The sequence below is a fragment of the Urocitellus parryii genome, chromosome 5, assembly GCF_045843805.1.
Source record: "Urocitellus parryii isolate mUroPar1 chromosome 5, mUroPar1.hap1, whole genome shotgun sequence".
In the NCBI taxonomy this organism is placed as follows: Eukaryota; Metazoa; Chordata; class Mammalia; order Rodentia; family Sciuridae; genus Urocitellus; species Urocitellus parryii.
In genome coordinates, this window is record NC_135535.1 from 179,625,218 (window position 1) to 179,651,780 (window position 26,563).

The 26,563-nt window shown below is 43.2% G+C and overlaps 1 protein-coding gene across 1 annotated transcript in view; it reads right to left on the reverse strand.

Moving 5' to 3' along the window:
• Positions 1 to 7,568: 7,568 nt before the first annotated feature.
• Positions 7,569 to 26,563, reverse strand: part of Pdlim1 (PDZ and LIM domain 1) — a 46,976-nt gene continuing 27,981 nt past the window's right edge. The window contains exons 5-7 of the mRNA XM_026394784.2: positions 14,691 to 14,842; positions 8,540 to 8,657; positions 7,569 to 8,104 (exon numbers count right to left, since the gene is read on the reverse strand). Of these exons, the coding sequence (XP_026250569.2) occupies positions 7,918 to 8,104; positions 8,540 to 8,657; positions 14,691 to 14,842 (457 nt within the window). The 3' untranslated portion in view covers positions 7,569 to 7,917. The remainder of the gene's footprint in view (positions 8,105 to 8,539; positions 8,658 to 14,690; positions 14,843 to 26,563) is intronic.

The window sequence follows — 26,563 nt, forward strand, 5'->3', positions numbered from 1 at the left end:
CTTCCCAGACTGTGCGGGTCTCCAATCCTGAGTGCCTAGGGCCTTCTCTTGTGGTTCCTCAAGCCAGGCCCCGCTCACCTGTGACACTCACCACAATACTGACTACACGCCAGGTCTGCTGCTCCTGGGAGCCCTGTTTTCATGGGTGCCTGGGCACACCCTTTCTGTTTGCCTCCCTCAGACCCTAAGTTTGTAGGGCTTGGGGCTGAGGGCCCCCAGCGAATTTGTTTGCCCTCAGGTAGCAGCAACTCCCCTGATAGCTGGTGCAAGGGACCTGTTGTCAGCACTGTTGATAGCGATAGCTGGGAGTTCTGCGCCGCTAGTCCTGCGTCACTCCTGATTCCCTGGGTCTGGCTGTGGTGCTCAGTTGGCTTTTACCTCTTTGAGTTCAGGTGGGCCGACTAGTTATTTCAGTAGGATCATTAGTGCTGAGTCACATGAAGCAGGCGAACCGGAGCTAGAATGCAGCCAATTCGGGCTCGGTGTGTTCTGAGAAGGCTAGACCGTTCGCCTGGGGTCCACTTCAGCTCAACCGTGCCTAGTGGTCCTGAGCGAACAGTATTTTGACAGTTTACTTTTCCCTATGCCCGTGCAGCTGAAGGGGTTAGAGACTTGATCTCTCCGAGTCCGCCGCCATGTTGGATCATTTAGATTTTAAATTGTCACTCATCTTATCAGCTGTTCCATTTTACTCGGCAGCTCACTCTCACGGTTAAGAGTCTTTTCTAAGGTGCTCCGCGGAAAGCAGTGGCGGCAGCGGCGGTGGCTGCAGCGGCGGCGGCGGCAGCGGCCAAGCTGTGGCCTTCAGGACCCCCGTGGAGGGGGTGCAGGCTGGGGGAGGGGAGGCAGCGCCTCAGGGCCTGCGCGGGCCGGGTACTGGGCACGCGAGAGAGCGGGTGGGGTGGGGGAAAGAGATTGAGATCTAGATTTAGGGAGTGAGCGTGGGAGGAGAGATGGCGGGGGAGAAGCGAAGCGGAGAGGCGGAGAGGGGAATGAGAAGGGGCCCAGGGACCCGGGCAGCTCGGGGGCTGCAGCCTTACTGCTCGCGCTGAAGTCGTGGCGGATTCACTCCATCTAGGCCCTTTTCTTGACACGGTGCTGAATCTTTGTCGACAGATCTCCTTTAATGATCTTTACTTCTTCTTTTAAGAAGCAGCAACATACGCTGCGGTCGCGGTGGCGCAGAGCACAGAGCGGCTCACTCACTCCCCGCCGCCATCTTCCAATACAACCTTCAATGCACAATTAAATTGTGATGAAACAAATGGCATGAAACATCACCCAATGGGAAAGCGTCCAGATTAAATCCTAATTTACACAACATACATGAGCCAGGGCTAAAAGAGAGTAATAATATCTGTAGCTAGAAGGAAATGTAACATGGTATCAATAACTGATATAAAATGTATTCTAAAGAAGTGAACACAGTATGTATGAAGTATGGGTGCCCTGCTGTTGGTTCAAATGCTAGGGGAAGTCATGTCCAGCTTCCTCCCAGTTGTCAGTGTTCCCAGTGTCTTTCCCCATGTGTCTGCAACAGCAAAGACAAATGGGAAATACTACGTAAAACAGAATGAGAGCAACTAGAAGATTATGGATTTCCGTAATCCAATGGAAAGGGTTCCACCTGCAATAGGTGTATAGCTATAATAAGTTGAGTACAGTCTCCCAAAGGGTACAGTCTTCATGCCTCTCATGTGGATGTGATTAAGGATAAAGTTTGATCTGTCAACCAAAGTCACAACCTGGTCAAGATCATGCACTGCACTGTCCATTTTTGCAAAACACTACTGTATTTCTTGGTTGGAAGCTTCAATCGCCTCCTGGTTCTGTTGCAAAATGTTGTTAAGATCTGCAATAGATTTGGTATGCTGTCCAAAGCCTCATATTTCTTGAAGGAAATCGGGTTAAACACGGTCCCATTGCCAAAGGTATGGTTTGATTGAAAGGTGAGGGTGGAGATTTCAGAGTAAAAGCATTAGTGGTATAGTGGCATCCAGCTGGTAGGTATAGGGTGTCCTGGTAGTTGTCACTGTGATACCTGTAAATAGTATAATTATGCATAGAACATGTAAGGAAAGCATAGTTCCCTAAGTCATTCAAGGCATTAGGGAAGGAAACAGTTGCTAAGGTGGAGGAGAGGACTTTTGTCGTAAGGTCACTGGCAGATATAAGGTGTCATGGGTCAGCTGGTCTACATCATCCTCAGAAATATACCAGGCAAGGTTCTTATACTGTAACCAATAAAATTTATCTCTGGGCCTTTCCCAATCATTACCAATTTCTGAGGGACCACATGTGTGCAGTATGTAATAACAACTGAGTCCAACGGGATACATATGAGATGCATCACAGATTGAGTCCTCTGATGGATTTAGAACGGATATGTAGATGTTTCATGTCCAATTCCAGTGAGGAATAAATCTTTGATATCTGCAAAAGCTAAGTCCATAAGTTTCCAAATGTAAACATTCATTTTCAGATTTTAGCACCTTTAACATCTTAAGCACCTGTTTGTTCAGTTCTTGTGAAGTCCAGCTGGATTTGAACTGTTTTTCCAACAAAAGTTGTTCTTCAGATGATTTATGGGTGAGGACCATAGCTGCATGCAGAGAACTAGAAATTGCAGGTGTGGACTGAGTTTGTGCATCAGAGGCCTGTTTGAGGGAAGAGATTTGGACAGGAAGTTCTTCAGTCATAGCTCCAGCAATCAAAGCTCCAATAGCTGAGCCAACAAGGAAGGCCCCAGTGGCCACTAGCTGCAGGGGTCAATGTCCATATTGTCTCCCTTTGGAAGAAAACTGAAGCAAAGGCAAATAATGTGTATGCATATTTTTCTGTATGTGACTAAATCCTTTCTGAGACTCGCATGAGGCTCATTGTAACCTTGAATGGTTGAATTTGAGGTTTAATCAGCATTCTCATAGGAACAGAGAGTCGGGGAATAAAAGGTGGGGCTTTTGTTCTAACGGGTTCATAGAATGGTGGAAACAGAACTGCTCTCTTATAATGTGCAGTAAAGAATTTATATATTGAATTGTATCCACCTCCTATCCACCTCTATCAATAATACAAGGTGCTATATTATTATGTTTAATATAACAATCTTCAAAGGTTAGGGGGGCCACAAATACCTTATTAAAGTCTAAGTCTGTGTTTAACATGGAGGAAGAATTGTACAATGGTTGATGCGCAATAAGATCTACCATGCCCCATGTTTTGACTCTGGGCAGGAGCAAAAGCATATAGAAGTAATAGGGCAGAGTCCCGTGTCTATATGCAGTGCTATGCAGAGTTGTTGGAAAAAGCAGGCCAGTGAAGTGCCACCAAGTTAGTGATCTATCATCAGCTTCTTTAATCTGACTTCAGTGAGGTCAGAAGTAACACAAGCCCCATTTCTCAGATTTTCCTCATGAATTGGGAGGGTTCATAATAAAAAATGGTAGTGGTAAGTTGTAAAATGCTCTTTTGGCTGCCTTCTATGGCATAGGTGTGGTTCAGAACCTGAGGTACAACATCGTATGGTGTTGGGTAATTGTGCACAGTTGACGAAGTGTAACTATCCAATATATGACATATTCTTAAAATAGAAAAGGTAAATGAACAAGCTCCAGCCATAGTGATATTTTGTACCATCAAGACAGAAACATCAGCAGGGACAATAACTAACATATGACCCATAAAACCATACTCGACATCAGTCAATCCAGAATCGAATATGTTAGGCATTACCATTAAAGAAGAATCAGTTCCACCCAAGTTATTTACAAAGAGAAGAAGGAAATAGTTCTGTCTGCCAGAGTGGCGTAAAAAAGAGTCACCTATCCAAAAGGTAGAGAGAATTCCAAGAGAGGTTTCCCTGTAATAGTTAATGAGAAGTCCAGTCATACCTGCCTTTGTTATAGGACATCTTTTTTGATGGGTCAAATGTGATGTCAAAGAACTTGATACGCATTTCTCCAGACTCAGAGACATTAGCATAAGTGTGCCAGTAGAAAGAACTGTTACCTAGGCCAATATTTACCAAGGAAGTTAAACATAATGTCATTGTTTGCTGCTTTCATAGTTTACATCACATTCCTCTGATTAAAATTACTGTACCTATATGTTGCCTCAGTGGGCATATCTGCGCACAGCAGACCAACGTAAGCTGAATTAATATGAAAGACGTTATGTCTGGTGGAATTATTAATGAACAGCTTCTCTTGATGATAGCTTTTCTTGCAGAGAAACCTGTATTGTTAGCAGACCATTTATTTAAATCCTTCTGTTGTCTTTGAATTATCAGAGATGGTTGTGGTACCAGCTCTGTGATAGGCAGAGGAAATCTGTAAGATTGAGTTCCCAAGGCTGATATCTTGGTCAAACATCCACAGATGGTAAAGATACATTACAAACTAGAATGTCGGTTGAGTTATTTCTCTATGTATTAAATATACCATAGTGAGGCTGATTAGGGAAATCTCCCACACAAAGTGACTCCAGAGTTCAGAATGTGACTCAAAAAGTGTATCTGGTCACTCCCACCCAAGGGCTTGGGTAAGGCAGGTATGTTTTTTTCTGAATTGATATATGTGGTCTGAGTTCTTGGTCCAATCAAAGGCAGGGTGGTCAGTTAATGGAGCGGTGGAAGTGGAAGAAGTATTGACTATGACTTCTGTCTCATAATCATCTTCATACTCAAAGAAGTCATCATAAGGGTCAGTAAGCATGGTCTTAGTAAATAGTCAAAAAATGCAGCAGTAAATTTAAAATTCATAGCATGATTACATGTAAATGTTTGATCATTATCCTCAGATTCCTGTATTCTTGTTATGGTAACGGTATTTCCTAGGTGAGATACCTTGACAATTTGATATGCAGGTGCCAATTTCCTGAAAAACATAGGGAAAATAGCAGAGCTGGATCGTACTTGCCTATTTCCATGACATGGCAATGCGGCGGGTCCTCATCATGTTATCTACTGCAGTAGCTTCCCATCAGAGGAGGAGTGACGATTGTTTGGTGGCTTGATAGAAGGGTTCTCAAAAGGAAGAATAGATGCTCTTGTCCAATGCCCTGCAAAATGAATATCTTGCCCAAAAGTGTCTAGTATTAAGTGTGTTATTCTGAAGCCAGGGGAGATGGTCCCAATATTTAGGTACCTTTCATAAGTTTACGTATTCTGGATGCTTGGGAGTATCAGATGGTAACTTGAAGTCATCAAACTGAGCATCACTTCCTTCTGGTTCATAAGATTTGATTGCAGTGGGTGTTGGGTCATCTGTAATCATCATCACCCATAGCACAGTCCCAAGTCTAAGCCACAAGGAAAGCAGAACATGGCCATATGGTGCATGCTGCAATCATGTCGAATGAATTAAGCAAAGTCATCAATGGTCTCAAAGAGGATTCTCACCAGAAGTAGGCATTCTGAGGGAATAAATTTGGAAAGGATGACCACTAAGTCCAGAAATTGTGACCATAAATGAAGGGGGACCCTGCTCATGGGGTTAATTTAGCATCAAAGTTTCCAGCAGGCAAAATGTGTAGTTGGTAAAAAGATGAGTTTCCCAATTAGAGTTGGTGTTTCTGCATTCACAAAACGTGTAGTGGCCTGTCAGCAAGATGGCACCATAAACAATCACCAAGGAGCAAACAAAGATGGTCAGAAGTCTATAGATATAACAAAGATTCATACCTTTAGCTATTCCTTAATGTATGTAGGGGAGGCATTAAATGAAAGATCACCTTGATACCAGTGATGTAGGGATTGAGGTTTATCCCAAGGTCAGCTGTCATAGAGGGGAAAGGTCTTTGAGATCCTCTTTCTGGGCAGTCATCCAGACAGAATTCCCAGGTCCTGGAGCAACAATGTCTTGCACTTGTAAAGCAGTGTTGTCTGTCCTAGAATGACCCATACATTTATCAGTCATTTAAGGAAGTTCTGTAGAATCTTTGAGAGGTGGTGGTATAAGTCGGGGGCCAGGGGGCAAGGGATGGTATCAAAGGGAGATTGTCTATGTAATCTTTGTTGAGAATTAAGTTCATAAATTGCTATTATTAGGGTGCAGTGTAATGTCAAGTCAGTGTAAGAGGACAATTTCATTTTTAAAAGACCACTGAAGCATTCAATATAACCTGAGGCTATTGGGTCACAAGGGAGACGGACGTCCCATAATATGTCCAATGCATCTTCTAGTTTCTGCACAATTGGTCCAGTGGAATGGGAGCCTTGCTCAGAGGAAATGAGCTTAGGTAGTCCATATTGTGAACCCCAAGGCAATAAGGTCAACAGGGTTGTGGCCTGATCTGATTGCAAAGCTTAAGCCACCTTGCTTAACAAGTGAGGACTTGTTAATGGCAAAAGTTGGAGAGTAAGAATAGGAGCTTAGATATCAAGTGATTTTTTTTTTCACCTCAGGATTTTGTGGTGCTAGAACTGTTGTGCATTCTTGACTCAGATCTCTGGTCTCAAATCCTAGCATTGCTAACCAAAATCATTATTAGTATTAATCTAATTAGTTCCTCGTATAGTTTGGATCTGAAATGTATCTTTGCGTCTTAAATGTAGTCTTTGGGCTCATGGGTTAAAGATCTGGTCCCTACCCACAGTGCCAATAGGTGGTGGAAGAGGTGAGGCCTACCAGGAGATCTTACATCCCCGAGGGAACACGCTCTTCAAGGGGACAGTAGGATCCTGGACTTCTCCTCTTCTTTTGCTTCCCTGCCCCGACATGAACAGTTCTGCCACATGCTCTCCACCATGACATGCCACCACGCCACAGGTAAGCAACAGGACCAGGTGACAGTGGAATGAAACCTATGAAACTGAACAAAAATAAACCTTCCTCTTCATGAGTTGATTGGCTCAGGTATTTAAGAGACCCATCATCAATAAAGGTTACCAACCCTAACCCTTTACATCAATGAAGGGCATGAACTATCAATACTGCTTAAGAGCCAACCGAGTTGCTCTTTGGAGGGAGGTGGGTTGGCTGGAGTGCCCTGCCCACTTCTCTCAGCAAACATTTTATCTCGGCTTCAGGAGGGATGAGGGCACCACTGTTTGAGCCATCAACTTCATTGGGGATTAGTCACTGGGAGATAATCTACGGTGACCTCAGATCTTGACTCAAGGCCTCTGAACAGCCAGGGTTCTCAGTCTCTCTCGGGATGGGGACACACTGGCCATTTCCCTGAGCTCTTGATGTGGCTGCTGCCCATGTTCCCAAGGTTGCTTCCTTTCACAAAGAACAGTGGTCGTGATGGCCACAACCAGCCTGGACATGGATTTATTGAGGAATATTTTAAGGACAACTGGTAAAACTCTCTATCCATTGTTTAGGAATCATTCCTTTCCTCAGATAAGCCCTAGAACAGCCAGACATAAAGAAAACATTATATTTTATATTACCATCAAAAAAAGATAAGTTGAAGCAAGCTTCAAAGACATACAAGTGCATAGCTTCAGATGCCACGTTCCTCACACCTGAGAAGTAGGAAACCTAGAACAAGAGGAGAGGCCTTAGAAATCTCATCAAGCAGTGAACAAGACACGACCGAATGATCAGAGACAGCAGGCTGTCTTGCAGTCTACAAATTTATTTATTGAGTAAAAACAAAATTAATGTCAAACATGTTAAATTTGGATTGGTTCAAACTTGACTGATGTCCGTCTGCAGCGGAGAAGAGCCGAGGTGAGGGAGATGCACAGTGATGCCGGCGAGGGGACAATGACAAAACACTCTTCCACAGCAGGCACCCCACAGCCAGAGTGAGTCAGCCAGCCAAGGAGCGGAACTCAGTGCTGAAGGAGCAGGGGCAGAACTGGGTCAAGTAAGAACAGAGCTCTGAGCAGGAGGGGGTCCAGAACACTCAGAGGACAAGGTGTGGCCAGGCTGGCTGGAGGTCAGCTGTGGGCACACGTCTGCTGCATCACTTGGGGAACACAGTGACCACGTCGTATCCCTCGGGGGGTATGACGCGCTCCCGGGCGTGCTTTTCACAATAGATTTGATCCTCTACGAAGAAATGGCCCTTCTGCTTCAGGTTTGTGCCACAGTCGGTGCACACGTAGCACTCGGGATGGCGGTGGTGGTCCCGCAGCTTCACAAAAACTCCGCTGTGGAGGGAGGGAGGGAGGGAGGGAGGAGGGGGCTCTGTTAGTTACAAGCACCTGCAGGTGACACCAGGGCTCTGCCCATCCTTCCCGAGCTGGGCTTGGGGCTTCTCCACTGATGCCCTCCCGTCAGAGGGCAGACCACGGTCTCCTAACAGGCCTCCAGCAGCAAATGTAAAAGGGCTTCTGATTCCCTGGGGCCAGACATTAATCTGGAAGTCCATTCCACCTCAGCAGAGGGCAGCCCTGCTTTTTTACACATTCAGAACCTAAGGACCTGGAACACAAACCTACGCAGCCTCCCTGCTCCATTTTGTCCAGGTAGGATTTGTCTCATTTCCACCCAAAACAGATGTTGCATATCCCATAAGGTTTCCTCCTTTTCACGGTTTATCCAACCTGCAAGGCCTCTGTGGACTGCAGGGGGTAGATACTTACACAATGCCAGTGCCACATTTGTCACACATGGGCAACTTCTGAGCATTTCCAATCGATGCGGCCACTTTGGTGACTGGAGCTTTAACACTTCTGAATCCTGAAGGTTTGTTGGGATCCCCTGAAATGACAAAAGCACTTACATTGGCTGGGAAGTGCAGAATTGCGGACTTCTCACTCGGCTCTCTCAGAGCCGCTTCTAGATATGTTCAAGTAAGATCATGGGCACTGGGGTCAGATGTGACTCTGCTGTGAGGTCCCTGGAAAGTTACTTAACTTCTCAGATCTCCTATTTTCCTTTTCTATAAAATTTTCATTTTCTCCTTCACTGCCATACAAAGAGACTTTTAAAAATACATGAAGCCCTTCTACAATGGTAGGCACCTGGGCACACATTGCAAATTAAACGCATGCAAACACTGATACAGGAACTTACAAACACCTTATATGGATATAAATAAATAAGTCAATAAAAGCAATATCTGATAACCAAAATACAGTGTATTTAGATGTGGAAAGAGGGCTTATGTAGCTCAGTGGTAGAATGCTTGCCTAGCACTGTGCAAAAGCGCTTAATCTGATTCCCAGCACTGCAAAAACAAAAACAAAACACCCTTCTAGTTGCAGAAAGAAATACCTCCTCCCTCCCCTGCCCCCAAATCATTCCAGTACAGCATGCTACAAGCAGCCAGAGGAAAATCATCTACTACATCTTCTGCAGTCAGCTTGGTGCATATGAAATAAGCACCCAGTTGCTAGATGCTCAAATGCCTACAGCTCATCTCATCATATCTCAGGGAACAGAGCCCTCTATCGTGGTAGCTTGGCAGAGTAATAAGCTGTTACTACCACTACTGTTGCTATATACTCAGCTGGCTGGGCTTTCCCATCACTTATTTTTTTTTTTTTTACTACAATGTATTCTGGCAGTACCATTATATTTGTCAGCTATTTACACAGATTTTTTTCTAGACTGTAAACAACTTGAATACCAGAACCTTGTTTTGTATATTTTTTAGTTCCCCACAGAGCCTAGCATGGGGCTTAGTAAATAATAGACTATCCACAAATAACATGGAAATGAATTGTGAAATGCTATGACAGATGCAGAACGATATAGTCTTGGCCCCGCATGCTTTGACTAAAGAAGCTAGAGATGCCTCCACACCAGTGGTGGTTCTGAACAGACACCTATGAGCATCCAAGGCCCTAAGAGAAACTCCAGAAAATTCATAGAAGCATCCTACCCCAAACAAGCTCAATTAGCATCCACAGGTGCAGAGATCCCATCTCCAGGTACAGAAAATACTACCATATACCTGCTATTTGAGGCAAAAGCAACTGTCTTCAAACTTTACTGCATATCAGATTCACCAGCTGTGTTCGTTGAGCCACAGATTGCTGGGTCCCTGCCAGCAGATTCTGTAGGCCTAGCATGGGGCCTGAGAATTTACATTTCCAATAAGTTCATAGATGCTGCTGCCGGTTCAGGAACCACTGGACCCAGACCCAAGAGCCACTGGACAAGGGCAGAGGGATGGCTGTCTGGGGGAAGGAGGTAGGAGAGGATCTTCCTATAACCACAACCATGCTAGGCAGTCCTGGGGCTGACAGATGAGGATGCTGCCTCTTCTCTCTACCTACTCAGAAAATGAGTCCCCATATGCTGACCGGTGTTTTTGAAACAAGAATTGAGATATGTTCAAAATAAGGGTGTTCAGAATGCCTCTGGCTGGTGTGATCACCTGCATATTTTGCCCACAGCTATCCTGCCCCTCCATTCCATGATTCTCTCTAGTCACTAGTTCTCTGCTGGGATGATTTTGTCCCCTAGGTAACAGTTCTGGTTTTCCTAACTGGAGCATGAAAGCTACTCTCACCCTGGGGCGGGGGAGAGTCCACGTGGAGGATGGAGCAGCACAGCAACTTGTTCAGTCCTGCAGCGCCACCTGCTGGCTCCGGGGTTTTTTTCCTCTCACTTATACAGCCAACACTGAAATTCAAAGAAATCTCTCTTCTTCCTTACTTCTCAACTAGTTTGCTACTGGACTCCAGGCAACCAAACACATTTCCAAATTTCTCTTCTTTCAGTGACGACTTCATCTCAAACACTCGTAGGGAAAAAACTGAAAATGATCTAAATAAAACACTTGTTTTTCTATCCACTTCACAGCACAACAATCTTCCATGGCTCCACACTGCCTTACAGAATCAAGCTCGTGATCCTTAACCTAGCACTGGTGGTCCTCTGTTAAGACTCCAGACATCGGAGGATCCTCCTGGAATCCCGGGTACCAGTCAAAATGAGCCTGCAGAAGCATGTGGCCAGCTTACTCCTCTAAGGAAGCTCTGGCCACCACTGTGCTATCAGCCCATGACATCTCAGCATGTTAAATCTCCCTCCCATAGACAGATGACCAAAGGTGGTATAGACCTACACAATGGAATAGAATTCTGCCTTAAAAAGGAAGGAATTTCTGACACATGATAAGAACACAGATGAACTCTGAGGACGTTAATACCAAGTGAAATGGGCCAGCCACAATAAGACAAACTCTGTGATCCCATTCATGAGGGGTATTTGGAACTGTTAGATTCAGAGACAGCAGAGTGGAGGAGGCCAGGGGCTGGGGAAGCAGGGAATGGGGAGTTATTCTTGATTGAGTACCAAGTTTCAGTTCTGCAAGATGAAGAGTTCTGTGGATGGACGGTGGTGACAATAGCATGATGTGAATGCACTTAAAGCCACTGAACTGAACACTTAAACAGAATTACGATGGTAAACTTTACGTTATATGTAATCCATCAAAATGAAAAACCATAAAGGCTCCTTTGGCCTGCAGATTTCTGCATTTCTCTAGAGCAAGATGAAGTGTGAGGAACCCAAGGCCCTATTCTCCTGGTGCAGAGGGTGAATTTCGTCCAAAAGGAGTCTCCCAAGGTTTATCACTAAACCTCCTTGAGCACCTTGCTGACTGTGCATGGGGCACTTTACAAGACCCATTTTACCCTCACCTTTTAACAACCCCTTGAGGTCCTCATTATTAGCCTAACTTGAAGAAGAAACTAGGGCTTAGAGAGACCAGCAACTTGCTGGAGGCCTCATAGCAGCTCGGGCAGATCCCGATGCCAGTGCTTTCTGCCCCATGGCACTGCTCTCTGAACCAGAGACCTTTCCAAATGACAGTAACCCTCATTGGGTGCTTTAACCATGTACCCGCCACTGCCCTGGGCTTTGACCATTTCATTCCAAGTAAAAATAGGTATTTGATTTCCCTCCCCCAGGGCCTTCTGCATGAGACAGATGTTTGGACTGGAATTTATCCTGTTGCATTCAGTGAAAAACTAAAGTACACATTCAGAGACAGGAAAATCTACAAGATCTGTTATTTCCTTCTTCCTTTTTAGCTAGATCTTGATTTTCTTTGGGGCAAGAAGGCATATAGCCTAAGGGATACAGATGTAATTCTCAGACTCTTGTGCAACTAGGTGTGGCCATGTGACTAGATCTTGATCAATATAATGTAAATGAAACAGTAGTGGGACTTGTGGGAAAGAGAAAGCTGGCTCATCTGAAAGGGGATTACCCAATCACCCCTGTCCCCTTCCTTCCTCCCTGGTGCCTGGAAATGAGCATGATGGATGGAATACCACCAGCTGCCAATTAGGACCACGAAGTAGCCAGGAAACCATGGAAACCATGGGTTTGGTTGATGGAGCACAGGATGGAAGGAGCCCAGACCCTAATGAGCATGGAGCTGACAACTTCCTGCTCAGGTCCTCCTCTATGAGCCCAGGTGAACTCTGCATCCTCTGGTTATGTCCTAGTTTGGGGCTGGGCTGACTGACTTCACCCGTCTTGATTCACATCCACCTGGAGTAATATAAACCGTGTTTCTCATGTTTTGACAAACCTGTCATCCTCAAGGGTTGGAGCCCAAGTCCAAGTCTTTCGTCAGTCAGGCCTAATACTGGAACTAATACAAAGTCTGGCTCATTTCTTCCCAGCTGCACAAGTTCTCCAAGCAAAAAAGGAGATTGCTGGTAGAACAATATCTTTTAGCATAAAAGAAACGTTCTCCTAATTTCCTGTGGGTATAAATTACCACTCTCTAAAGAACTCACACCACTGGGGGAGGGAACCCAGGTGCTGGGTGTGTGGAGCTGGGAAGTTTCAGCACAAAGGTCCTCCCCAGAAGAAACTGAAACTCTAACAGAAGGGTTTGAGGGGGAGGTTCCCCTTGCCCAGGGCACTCAGCTCTGACCCTCCCTGGAGGCCCTGCACAGACAAGTCAGCCCTCTGCAGTCTGGCAGAAGCAGGTTCCCCCAGGAGATTCCCCAAGCACCCCTTCTAGGAGTACCAACTCTGTTCACATGTGGATAGTCTGAGAAGAGGACAAGAGCTTTTAACATTTTAAAAGTCAGAGCTGGAGATGGAGTTCAGTGGTAGAGTACTTGCCAGGTATGAATGAGGCCCTGGGCACTGCAAAAAAAAAGATAAAGTGCATGCCAAGCAATGTGGTCTAAGCCAGAGAGATGGCTGAGCCTCGAAGACAGGGACAGAGATTGTAGAGGGCCAGGCATCATAAGGACTGGGTGTTGTGGTTTGGATCTGAGCTGTCCCCCAAAAGCTCATGCTTGAGACAATGTAAAAAGGTTCAGAGCTGAAATGATCCGGTTATGGGAGCCTTAGCCTAATCAGTGCATTACTCCCCTGATAGGGATTAACTGGGTGGTAACTGTAAGCAGGTAGGGTGTGGCTGAAGGAGGTAGGTCCCTGGGTATATGCCCTTGGGGTTTATATTTTGTCTATGGTGAGGGAAGCTGTCTCTCTCTGCTCCCTGATACCAAGGCCTAAGCTGCTTTCTTCCACCAAACTCTTCCCCCATGACATTCTGCCTCCCCTCGGGCACAGAGCAACCGAGTCAGCTGTCCATGGACGGAGACCTCTGAAACTGTGAGGCCCAAATTCCTCCTCTAAAATCATTCTTGCCAGGTCTTTTGATCACAGAAGCAAAAAAAAAAAAAAAAAAAAAAAGCTGACTAAAACACCAGTAATGACCAAAAATGAGAATCCAAGAGGTGCTACCTGGGAGCAGGGGAGACAGGAGCTGCCAACGTACAGGCCTCATGAATGGGAAGGGGAAAAAGATCCCCTGCTGGGCATAGGGGTGCATGCCTGCAATCACAGCTATTTGAGAGGCAAAGGCAGGTGGATTCCAAGTTCAAGGCCAGTCTGGGCAACTTAGCAAGATCCTGTCTCAAATTTTTAAGAAAGCTGGGGTGTAACTCACTGGTACAGCACTGGCCTGCCACATGCCAGGCCCTGGGTACGTGTGTCCCCACACCACATCGGGGGGCAAAAGGAATCCCTTCCTTAGCACATCCACTTTCACCAATTTCTCACAATATGCTGGTTATTAAATGAATAATAATGCTCTCTGCTTGAACATCACTATAATAAATACACATGAGATGTATACAATGAGAACTGTCTCCTGAGACCTGCAGAACCACCCCAGGTGGCCCTGGGTGCCTCAGACACCAGATCTCACCATGGACAAGCTAAAGCTGACTGGCAGCCTCCTAATGAAGTCTCAAACATCATCATAATCACTCAGCATCTGCTCTGTGCTGGTCACAGTGAGAGGTGTTTTGCACAGCTTATGAGACCTGAGCCTAGAACAGTTCAGAGACTAGCCTGAGGTCATAGGGCGAGAATGTGGCCATACGAGGGACTCTCAGGCCTTCAAGAAGTCATGCACCCTAAAACAAAAACAAACCCATGGCTCCAAAGGGAAAATGGGCCCCTCTCTCTACCTCCCCTTTCTCTCCCCCTTAATGAGCTTTTAGCATTTTAAAAGTCAGAGCTGGAGATGGAGTTCAGTGGTACAGTACTTGCCAGGTATGCATGAGGCCCTGGGCACTGCAAAAAAATAAAGTCCATGCCAAGCAATGCGGTCCACGCCAAGTCCATGCAGGAGCACGTGCCTACAATTTCTGCTACCTGAGAGACTAAGGAGGATACTAGCTCAAGCCTCCAAGCACCTGTGCTCTTTCTACCTACTCCAGCTGCACTTACCTGTGTTATCAATGACCAACCCTCACACCAGGCCTTGAACAAGAGCCTCTGACCGTAGGTAGGACTGATTACCTTTTTCCTCTGATTCTAGGATTTCCTGCAAAACCAGGAATGACGTGGACTGTTTCGGGGGCTCATTTAACTCCTGTTTCTCCTGAAGCATCTTGTAAACTTCAGATTCTTTGCTGATGGCAAGGCCTCCTGAAGGCTGAGGATGGTCTAAGCTGTAAAGAATGTTTGGAAATTTATTAGGACATATCAGAAGTGAACAACGACTTCACCAGACACTCCCCCACTCCCAACAGATACCCCTGATTCAATGGATGGGTAGAAATTATCCCATCTCCCAGCCCAACTGTAGACTTTTTGCCAATACCACGGGGTGTCCTCGTAGTCAAAGCTGCCTACGGCTTCAATGCAGCAAGAGGTTATTTTTCCTAATGGTTTTAGTAATTCAATTACATTTTGGCTTAATCCAATGGAAGGGGAATGCTTTACTTCTTTTTAAATTACATAAACATGTCAAGAGAAAACTTGGAAGAGGGAATATGTTGACCACAATCTGACCACTAAAATCTCAGCTGAGTCCCCTGAGTAGGGACCACATACATTCCTCTCATATAAGCAGAAATCACTGTTCTTCACTCCTGTGGACCTCACAGGCTTTCCCTGTCTCCACCAGCTCCAGCCTCACCTATCACACGGTTACAGTATCTGTCCTGCCTAGTTCACAGGGATGGGGGCGACCATGCAATGAGCACGTTCTTTGCAAACTGTGAAGAGCTTGAGCCCAGGGACTAGGGAAGCCAGGCCTTGCCTCCCGTGCCTTCCTCCTGTCCCTCTGGGTGCCCCAGAACAGGATGAGACAGGCACTGCTGTGAGCGTCCCCCTCACCCCCCCCACACACACACATACACCACCCTCCCCACCCCTGCTCCTTTTTCCAGTGGGAGGAGGCCTGTGCTGCCAGGTTTCAAGGAAAGAAGGTAAACAGGAGACTCCAGTGAGTTCTACAGGATAGATTCCTGCAGAATCTATCCTGAATCTGACCCTCCTCACCGCCCCAGCTCTCCTGAGCGTCCAAGCCACACCATGACTTGACTGACCAGCTGCCTAACTGTCCCTCTGAGGCCAATCTCAGCTGCAGGACAGGCTTGGTTTCAACCAGAGGCCAGTAGGATATTTTAAATATATGACCCAGACTCTATCAAGACATGGTTCAATGTAATCTCATCTGACTTTAAACCAATTACTTATTTTAATAACAAAATTCAGGTTTAAGGGGTTGGGGTGGTGGCTCAGTGGTACAGTGCTTGCCTAGCATGCGTGAGGCACTGGGTTCGATCCTCAGCACCACATAAAAATAAACAAAGGCATTCTGTCCATTTACAACTAAAAAAAAATGATACTTGTCTATTTAAAAAAAATACAAGTTTAATCAAATTCAACTTTTAGAGTAAATGTTCACTACAGAAATAGGAAAAGGCCCTAAAAGATGTAGCCCGGCTTCCCATTCCAAATGCAGCTCCTGACCCAGCCTCTAGCAGAGCAGCCCTGGGCAGTGCCTAGGCCAGCCAGCTTGTCTTGCAGGCTTTGCAGCACTGCTCTGTCTGGAATGTCTCCCCAGACACCCCCAGAGCACTCAGGATTCCTTCAGATGCACTCCTCAGAGGGGGCTTCCTGACCCGACTTACAACCACCCACCCCACCCCACCACTGTCTACCCCCCACTTATTTCTCACTGTGTTTTGTATCTGCATCTCTTTATTCTGGTAGTGTCTGTCTCCCCCGGAAGCTAAGCAGGGACTTGGCCTGTTTTATTGCCCAGGACTTGCTGGATACCTGCCCCAGGGCCAGAGCTCTGTAGGTATCAGGTTAGTGACCAACAATGCCACAGGACCTGGTGCCTGTTCCCCCTCTCTTTCCCCCTGGTCCTGAAGGTTCACGGGGGCTCTCCAGGACAGCGGTCCCCAGCTCCTGCCCCATATTACCTCCTTCTCACTTCGGCTGCTTCTTCAGAAGGTGACAAAGGAACATGTGGCCAGTAGAACAAAAAGCAAATAAACACCCGATGGATCGGTGGCGGTATAAGTTATTGACGCAAATGGATAGGCGTGTACATAAATCACCTGTACGTAGTTCCTAAGTAATAATGCTGCAAGCTCTCCAGCCCGCTAGGCAGCCTCCCAGCTTTAAGAATGTGTGCAGGTGCCAATAATTATACAAATTATGTTTATTCACTCGCTTCCCACCCACCCATTGTGTAATTAGCTCACACTGGATTTTAAAAAGAAAATCAAGGTCTATGTTTCCCATGCAATTTTCCTCCCAGTTACTTCTCCTTCTCTCTCCCCACCTCTCTCTCTCTCCCCCCCTCCTTCTCTCCCTCCTGCTCTCTCTCTTCTCTGACAATCTGTGGGGCAGCCTGGGGAGCCTCCTGGGGCACTTTAAGTCCTCAGTCCTGCCAGGGGCCATGACTCACACCTGCAATCCCACCTAGTCAGGAGGGAGGCTGAGGTAGGAGAACCCCAAGTTCAAGGTCAGCCTCATCAGCTTAGTGTTGCAAACTTTAAAAAGGCTGTGGATGTGGTGAAGTGCCACTGGGTTCAAATCCCAGTACTGAAAGAAAAAAAAAAATTAAAAAAGGCCTAGTCCCAGCTGAATGCTGAGTCAGTCGCAGCCATGAAGCCGCAGGTGCTTCCCCAGGACTCCAGTCCTGTTCTGGCAACAGAGGACCAGGCCCCCAAAGAGTGACGCAAGCTCTGCTGCTGCCAGAGAAGGTCAGCATTTAAGCAGAAACGCTGGTCACTGCTGGAGGGAAAGCAGCCACCCCGGCTCTCCTGCCCAGGGCAGCTGGTCTCTGCCTTTGTCTCTCCTCCATCTGCAGGAAGTGTGGGAGCCTCCCACGGCAGGCCTGTGGGCCACCCTGACCACTTGCTCTAACCAAGGGTCTTCCTCCCTTGGGCTCACCAACTCAGCCCCGTTCCCTGAGTGACATGCCCGACTTTTTAGCTTGGAACTTGCCCTATGGCCAGAGCATTCCATTATTTTTGACAAATCTTTTTTCTATTACTCTTAGAACTATTTTAAAATCAAGAGCAGACCAAGGAATGTTCTTGGGAAGAATTTCTCCTCTTCTTTGGTGTATGTTATGTCTGGAAGCCTCCAAGGAAACATTAAAAATGAAAAAAAAAACCAAACCACAAGGCCATCACATATTCTTCCAGCAAACAACCTTATAAAAATAGTTCTCTAATTTAAAAAAAAATACTATCTTTCCTCATTGGTTTATCATTTCCTCCATTTTAATCATCAAAAATTATAACTTAACTAAATAGATTTAGGTATACTTTAAATAATATCCTCCTTCCCCAGATAAGACACAGAATATTTTCTTCTTGGGGATTTACTGGTCCCACTATAACCTGAAGAGAAAGCATATTCACGGACAAATTATGACCAATGTTTTCACCATCTTTTCAGTCTTGTAGTGTCCACAGTAGTGCAAACTACCCATGTCCACGTGTCTGTCCACAACATCCATAAACCCCATGCTTCCTGTGTGTCATGGGTCCAGGGACAGAAGAGGGCAAGGTCACTGGTGGTACTTTCAAACAACATGGTGGACATTCCCTTTAGGGTCTATGAGACAAGCCATGCTAATGCCAATGACCATCTCATAATAGTTCCGGGACCCTGGGAGGATGTGTGGGCCTCCATGCCAGGGAATACACAGAAAGCCCTGCCTGAAGAGCACCCGCTCCAGCAGTTATTATATAAGGGGGCTTGTGCAGGACAGGTCAGCACTCCAGACACTACTTGAGGAACTGGGTTAGCAGGGGAGGCAGCCACAGAAGGCTCAGTTTTCAGAGGCCAAGATAACAAAAAAAAAAAAAAATTACTACTTACTCATTTATTCCCAAGTAATAACATCACTGCTGGACAATTTATAAAGCACTTTCAATATCCATTACCTTACCTGAAACATTGATATGCCTAATTCACAAATAGTAATTGCCTAAGACCCAAACTCTTAGTCTTTAACATTAGGCTATCTGGTATTAACATGATAACACAACGTTTTAAAAAAATAATTACAACAAAATATGCATTAAAAAATGCAACCAGCATCAGCAATTTATCAAGGCCCTAAACCACTTAGTGAGATCCTGTCTCAAGATAAAATTTAAAAAGGGCTGGGGATGTGGCTTAGTGGTTAAGTGCCCCTGGGTTCAATTCCCAATATCAAAAGAAAAAAAAAATGGAACCCAAAAGTCCCATTTGTGTATATAAAAACAACAGAGGAAAAAAATCCTTTCTTTGATGCTGAGGTATGGATATACCTAAGTGTGTTCCCCAAGAGTTCATGTGTCACAGGCATGGTCCTCAGTATGATAATGTTAGAAGTAGACTTTTAAGAGGTCGAACCTAGTAGGGAGCACTGCCCTCAGGTCAACATAGTCTTATGGAACTCAATTTAGGTGAGTTGTGACAAAGAATGAACCTGTACCTTCTCCATTCTCTGGCTACTATCTTGCCAGAGGATCTCTCCCTCTTGTACACATTCTCACCATTATGTTATCCACCATAAGGTCCTCACCAGAGCCAAGTCAATCCCAGGACCATGCCCTTGAACCTCCAAAGCTGAAGCACAAACCTTTTTTTCTTATAAAGTCTCTAGGCTCAGATACTTTGTTACAGCAATGGAAAACAGACTAATCCATATGGTTTCACAAAATATAATCCACATGACGGAGTCTCAAAGAGAAAAACATTTTCGGGTGAACACTGGTGGATCACATTTTTCTAAACCTACTCTTTATAGCTTTGATAATAAAATATAGGAGTTTAATCTAATTCAATTCCTATGGAGTAACTATACATTACATAAAGTTTCCTAGTCCTTGTTTCTCTGAGTCATGCTTGGAGCTGCTGTGCACCAGTTTCCTAAATGCTCAGTGTTTTCTAAACCACTATTTCAGGACTTGAACTCAGTGATAGTGTGGCCAGGCTGCCCAACCTGATGAGGTGATCTTTAGAACATCAGAAGAAACTCCCTTTGAGCTAGCTCACCTCCAGAGGAGGATTTTGGAGGCTGAGTCTAGTCTATGATTTGCAGGCCTGCCTCAGCCAAAGAGCAGCTGGAGCCAGAAGAAAGTCACAAGGTCAAGGACCAAAAAAGCAGCCCATAGCTCTGGACATGGATTTCATTTCAGCCCAGCCACCCTGAAATGAAAGTCAACTCCTTCAAAATAATGAAGTTAACAGAGCGGCGACAAAAAGGGCTTTTTGTTTTAACGTGAGCCCTCACCTGTGACATCAGCTTCGTAATCTGTATATAAATCCTAACTAAAACAAGAACGCTGTCAACAAAAAAAAATTCATTTCAAATATCAAAATATAAGCAGGTAAAAAAGATGGAAAATATATATATATATATATATATATATATATATCTCATGACATTAATCAAGAGAAAGTAGGAGTGGCTCTGTTACTATCTGATGAAGTGGACATCTGAATAAATACACGCACCAGATACAGAAAAGGACATGACACAACCACAAACAGGCCAACCTACCGAGAAGCTAACACACCTTACAACAACAGAGCTTCAAAATATGGAAAGATGGATAGAACTAAAAGGAGAACTAGACCAACTCAGAATTATAGCTCCAGAATTCAATACTGCTTTCTCAAGACCCGACAGAACTGAGCAGACATCAGCAAGGACACGGACAAACTCAGTACCATCAGCCAACATGATCTAATGGGCATCTGAAATCCCCTACCCAACAAAAGCAGAATGAATTCTTTCCAAGGGTCCACGAACACACACCGAGACCACATTCTGGGCCATAAAACAAACCTCAACCAATGTTTAAAAAAACTGAAATTACACCAAGGGTGTTCTCCAACCACAATGAACTCAAACCAGAAACTGAAAACAGGAAAATCTCTATAAACACTTGAAAATTAAACAGACCTCTAAATAATACATGGGTCAAAAAGGAAGTCTGAAGGAAATCATAAATACATCACACTGAATGAAAATGAAAAAATAAAACAGTAAACCTACAGTGCATAGCTGGGGGGAGGAGTGGAGAAGGAAACCAATAGCACTAAATAGGGGAAGTCAAATCAGTCGTCACCGAAGTCATTAAGTCATCTAAGTCCTCAATAATCATCATAATAAATAACCTATAATGATAAATAAATTTATAAATAATAATAAATCTAAACTCTAACATCCAGGACCAAGAAAGAGAAAAGCAAAAATTCTAATACCATCAGAGCACACGGAAGGAAGGAAGTAAAGGCAAGAACATAAATCAATGAGAGAAAAAAGAGAAAAAATGACAGAGGGAAATATATTCCTTGGAAAGATCAATAAAACTGGCAGAGTGCTAGCTAAACTGAAGAAGGAAAACAGGGTGACATGGCATAGGTTACCAACATTGGGAAGGAAACAGGACATCACGACAAACCCTGTAGACACAAAAGAATAGTAAGGCGCACCCTGAACAGACCACCCACACTTAATTTTGGCAATTCAAAAGAAGTGAACCAATTTCTTGAAAACCGCAAACTATCACAACTCACCCAATGTGAAAACAATAGTTTGAATAACCCTATAACCATTAAGGAATTAAGGAAATAACTCTGAAACAGTAATCTTTAAATTTCCCCAAAAAAAAAGAGAAATGGTCTGACTAGAGAATTATACCAAACTTTTAAAGATTAACAATTAATAATAACCAATTTTACACCAACTCTTCTTCTATTTCCCAACTTTATACTGACAAAAATCCAGATGACAACTATACTTAAAAAAAAGCTCCCAAGAATACATCAAACTAAACATATAGGACACAAGATAAACAGAAAAGCCACATGCATGTCGTTATACTGGCAATGAACACATGGACACTGAAATTAAAAATACAATACCATTTACATGCTCAAAAAGTAGATTTGCCCTCCTCTACATAGTTGTAAATCTTAACAAAACATGTATGAGACTTGCAAAAACTGAAAATATCACATAATGATGAAAGACATTAAAGAAGATCTAAATAAGTAACATAATACTATGTTCACGAATTGAAAGACAAAACAAAACTAGAAATGTCAGTTCTTCCCAAATTGATATATAGGATTACTTCAATTTGCCTTTAAAAATCCCATAAGATTTTATAAGATTAAATAGGATTATTCTAAAACTTATGAGCAGGATGTGGTGGTACATGCCTGTAAACCCAGCTACTCTGGAGGTGGGGAGGCTACAGAGGAGAATCACAAGTTGAAGGCCAGACTGGACAACTTAATAAGACTGGATCTCAAAACTTAAAATAAAAATAGGTGTGTGCCACTGCCTCTGGATTGCCAGAGGCAGTGGCACACACCTATAATCCCAGCAATTTGGGTGGCTAAAACAGGAGGTTTGCAAGTTCAAAGGCAGCCTCAGCAATTTTGGGAGACCCTGTCTCAAAACAAAAAATAAAAAAGACTGGGGATGTGGTTCAGTGATTAAGTGCCCCTAGGTTCAATCTCTATGCCAAAAGGGAAGGACAGCAGGTAGTTCAGGGGTAGACAGCCCCTGGGTTCAATCCCCAGTACTATAAGCCAAGACAAAAATTAAACTTAAAAATAAAAATAAAATATATATGAAAAGGAAAAAGAACAAGAGTAGTTAAAACAATTCTGAAAAGTAAAAATAAAGAGAGAGGAACCAGTCTACCTAATTTCAAGACTTAGTTTATAGTTATAGCAATCAAGACTGTGGTACTGACAAGGGACAAATACATAGATCAGTGGAACAACATGGAGAATACAGAAATAGAAACATATAAATATGACCAACTGTTTTATTTTAATAAAGATGCAAAAGAGTTTAATGGAGAAAGTACAGCCTTTTGGAAAATGATCCCAGGAATAACTATTTGCTGAATCTCATACACCATAAAAAAATTTACTCAAAATGCCTCAAGACTTAAATGTAAAAAGTAAAAGTATGTATTGTTTAGAAAAAAAAATAGTTGAAAATTTTCAGGCTCTAGGACCAGACAAAGAGTTCTCAGACACCAAAAGCATGATCCATAAAAGGACAAACTGATAAAGTGGACTTCCTGAAAAGAAACAACTTGCTTTGTGAAAGATCCTGCACAGAGCTTCAAGGACAAGCTGCAGACTGGGAACAGATGTCTGCAAGCCACCTATCAACCAAGGACTAGAGAACATACTGATGGTAAAGCAGCCCAGGAGAAGACGTTCAATACCACTGACCTCAAAAAGATGCGATCAAAACCACAATGACATATTACTACACTTCAGAAGAGCTAATGTGAAAAAAAAAAAAATAGTAGTAACAGCAAAGGAGGAGACGTGAAGAAACCGGATCATTCCTACATTGCTGGTGTAAACGTAAGATGGTACAGACACAGCAGAACAGCTTGACAGCCTCCTTATGAACCAGCCATTGCACTTCTAGACAATTATCCCAGAAAAATTAAAATGAATGTTTGCACAAAAAACGTTTACAGGAACATTTAATTTTATTTATGATAACCAAAAACTAGGCACCACCTATACGTCTTCCAAAAGGTGAATGGGTAAGCAGAGTGTGGGACATGTCTAAAACAGAATATTCAGCAATGTAAAGGAAGAAGCTAGGATGAAACAAACAGGCATAAAATCAAAATGAAAATAGAGGACTTGTACAAAACTACAGACAATCGGCCTTAACAGACAATCACAAAACGCCACCCTTCAGCAGCAGTCTCTTGTCCTTTCATTATTACGATTGACATCACTGGTTTGTGGCAATGTCTACTCTTTTGTTTCTGATTTTTGTTATTTCACTGTTCTCTTTTTTTTCATGCTCTAGCAAAGGTTTGCCCATTCTATGGGTTTCTGAAAAAAAGTCAATTCTCAGTTCTGTGTATTTTCTCTACTAAATCTCTTCTCTATTTCAGCTCTATTTCAGCTTTTCGGGAGGATTCCCCAGGAGCGTGTGTGAGGTTTTTTCTTGCAGTAGAAAAAATAAAATTTGTTCCTGCTTTAGTGGCTCGTGATTTGTGCCCAGCCAGACTGCGGCATTTGGTGGTCCGTACGTGGGATGTCTGAAGCTTGGGGGTAAGTGAATTTGCTCGCTCCTGAAGGAGAGCAAAAAAAATGGGTGACCATTTCAAAAAACAATGTGTTCTTGTTGTGATTTATTTTGTTTTTATTTCAAGTTGCCTGTTCCTAGAACTTTCTCAGGCAAACTGGGGAAAATGGTTGACTCAAGGTTTGAATTTGTTCGCCTCTGAGGAAGACAAATTGTTAGAGAAAGGAGGCACCCCAGTAAGACCAAGAACAGCTAGGGCATATGTTGATACAATACAAAAATGTAGCCCATGGCTTTTTACAGACGAGTTATTAAGTCTATCAATGGGACCATCATGGTATCCTGTAGAAGGATTTTTCTTCAACAAGAAAGAGATGGCTAGTTCTGTTTACTACATTTGTCTAAGATCTTGGTTTTTACAGACATCTGATTAATTACCAAGCTAAAGTGTTAAAATATCAACCACTAAATATAAAATCAAGTACTCTTTACTTATTAAGTTCCATAAGGTAATATATTTAAACATTATGTGGGTTTTCATAAATTGGTAAATGGGAAAAAAAAGGTTTAATATTGCTTTGGTCTGTGTCTTTGCTAAAACAATACTAAGAGTTAAGATTCTATCATGTGTAATTTATATACAGAGAGTATAAGAAGTTTCAGTTGGGTTTCAATTACAGTATAATAGTACCTTAGAAAACATGAAAATATTTCATCTTATTAAAGTGGAGTAATTTGTCTAAATCAGAAATTTTATAAGGGTTGTTTTAGAATGTGAATTTATAAAAAGGGTTAATGGTTAAAAAAGAGATAAAAAGATTCAAGATGTGGAAATATATTTTAATATAAAAGGTTAAAGGAAAAAGAAATGTTTCTAGATGAGATAATCTCTGTGTGGTAAAGTAAAAAGTTGTAAAATGCCATTTAAAAAGATTTTGAGGAAACTAGACTTACTTTAAAAGCTTAAGAAAGGAAGAAAGAAGAAAAAAAGGTATTTGTACATGGCAGATTGAGACAAAGCTTCTTAATGGAGTAAAAAAAAAAGAGCCTTTGGTTGAAGGGCAGCCATGTAAACTAACATTTAGCGATTTAAACAGAATATAAGCCTCATTTTAAAGAGTAAAGCTGTAGGTGGTGAAAAAGTACATTTAAAAGTACAGTATACATGATAAATGAAAGGCTTTAAAAGGTTAAATTGAAGGTGGTCGAGATACCTTCTTGGCGGAAAAAAAGATTGCTTTGCTCATCAAACTATTAAAACGTACTTATTAAAGCAAAAAGAGGGAATTGGAAAGGGGTATATATCCCCCAAAGATAAACTTAAAATAACCCTTTTTACTCTAAACTTTCTAAATTTGGATTCATCAGGACTTAGTGCTGCGGAAAGACATATGTATCCGAAAAATGTACATAAGCCTAAGGTACTTTGGAAAGATATTCTAACAGGACAATGGAAAGGTCCCGACCCAGTTATTGTCTGGAGTCGGGGTTCCGTTTGTGTGTTCCCACAGGGAGAACAGCAGCCGATTTGGATTCCAGAGAGGTTAACCAAAACAATTTCTACAGAAAAAGAAGATGATTTGACTGAAATCCATAACAGCTGATATCCAGAGCTCCAGCTTGGCTATTCTTACATCTGCGACAGTGATTAACCACGGTGCCTTTTTTCAATATCTATTTTATTATTGCACTTTTCCCACATCATAAAGTTCTATTTTATTTTTTGAGCTCATACAAACCTAGGTTAATGTTTTTCTGATCAGTTTTGTTTTTTGACTGTGTTTTATTTTTTGACTGTGGAGTTTTTAAACATTGCAATGGAGATTTCACCTAGGTAAAGCTACAAGGCCTTTATTATTGTCTTATATGTTGTATGTTATGTGCGCACACTTCTGTTTTGTGTTGTATGTCTGTATGTGTGTATGTCCATATATCTTATATGAGGAGCGCTCATGAATAAATGGATCCGAATTTTTTTTTATTCACGTGATTTTAATGGTTTAATTTAGATTGGGTAAACAGCTGTTGAAAATTGTTTTAATATGTAAACAAATAAGGAGGTTAACAGATCTGTTTGTTTGCTTTCACCTTTCCTTCTCATTATATTTAATAATTCTGTTCAGGATAATGTAAATTGTTCAAAAAATTGTTTTCTTAATGCCTGTTGGAATGTTACATAATTTTTTTCCTAGCATCATTGCCAGAATTCCTATCTTCATCCCAGTGCCGGTGAAGACAAAGATAAAACCAAACTACAGCTTCTTCGGTAGCTATCAACAAACTGTATAAACTGATGCATCAGTGAATAATAACTCAACAAGTAATGCTCAATCAAGGAGTAGATTTACTTTGGGAGGAAATGGACATATTGACAGATTCCTCTACTTTGAACTGCTTGCACAACTTGCCTGGACTATGTATCACTTGTATGCATTGTGAACTATCTGTTGGTGCAGCGAATTGTGGTAATGCTGGCATCTTTGCTGATGGTGTCACTGGTGGTACAATTTTTCAAAGGAGCCCTCAATTGGCTTGGTGTCATGGCATTTTTCATCCTCCTCCCTTCTACTAGTGATGGTCTAAAATTTGGGGGCCAACAGAGGTGAGGCAAAGAACCTCACCCCCCCATTGGCACCAAGGACAAGTTTGGGGGCCAACAGAGGTGAGGCAAAGAACCTCACCCCCCCACTGGTGCAAAGGCCTATCCACAAGTATGGCTGTATGCTGGACCGGTAGTCAGTGACGGGTATGATCCGATTGCAGTGGTACCAACCTAAGACAGGAGGCTGACGCCTAGAGGTCAGTTCATCCGATGACGGGTAAGGACCATATGTTG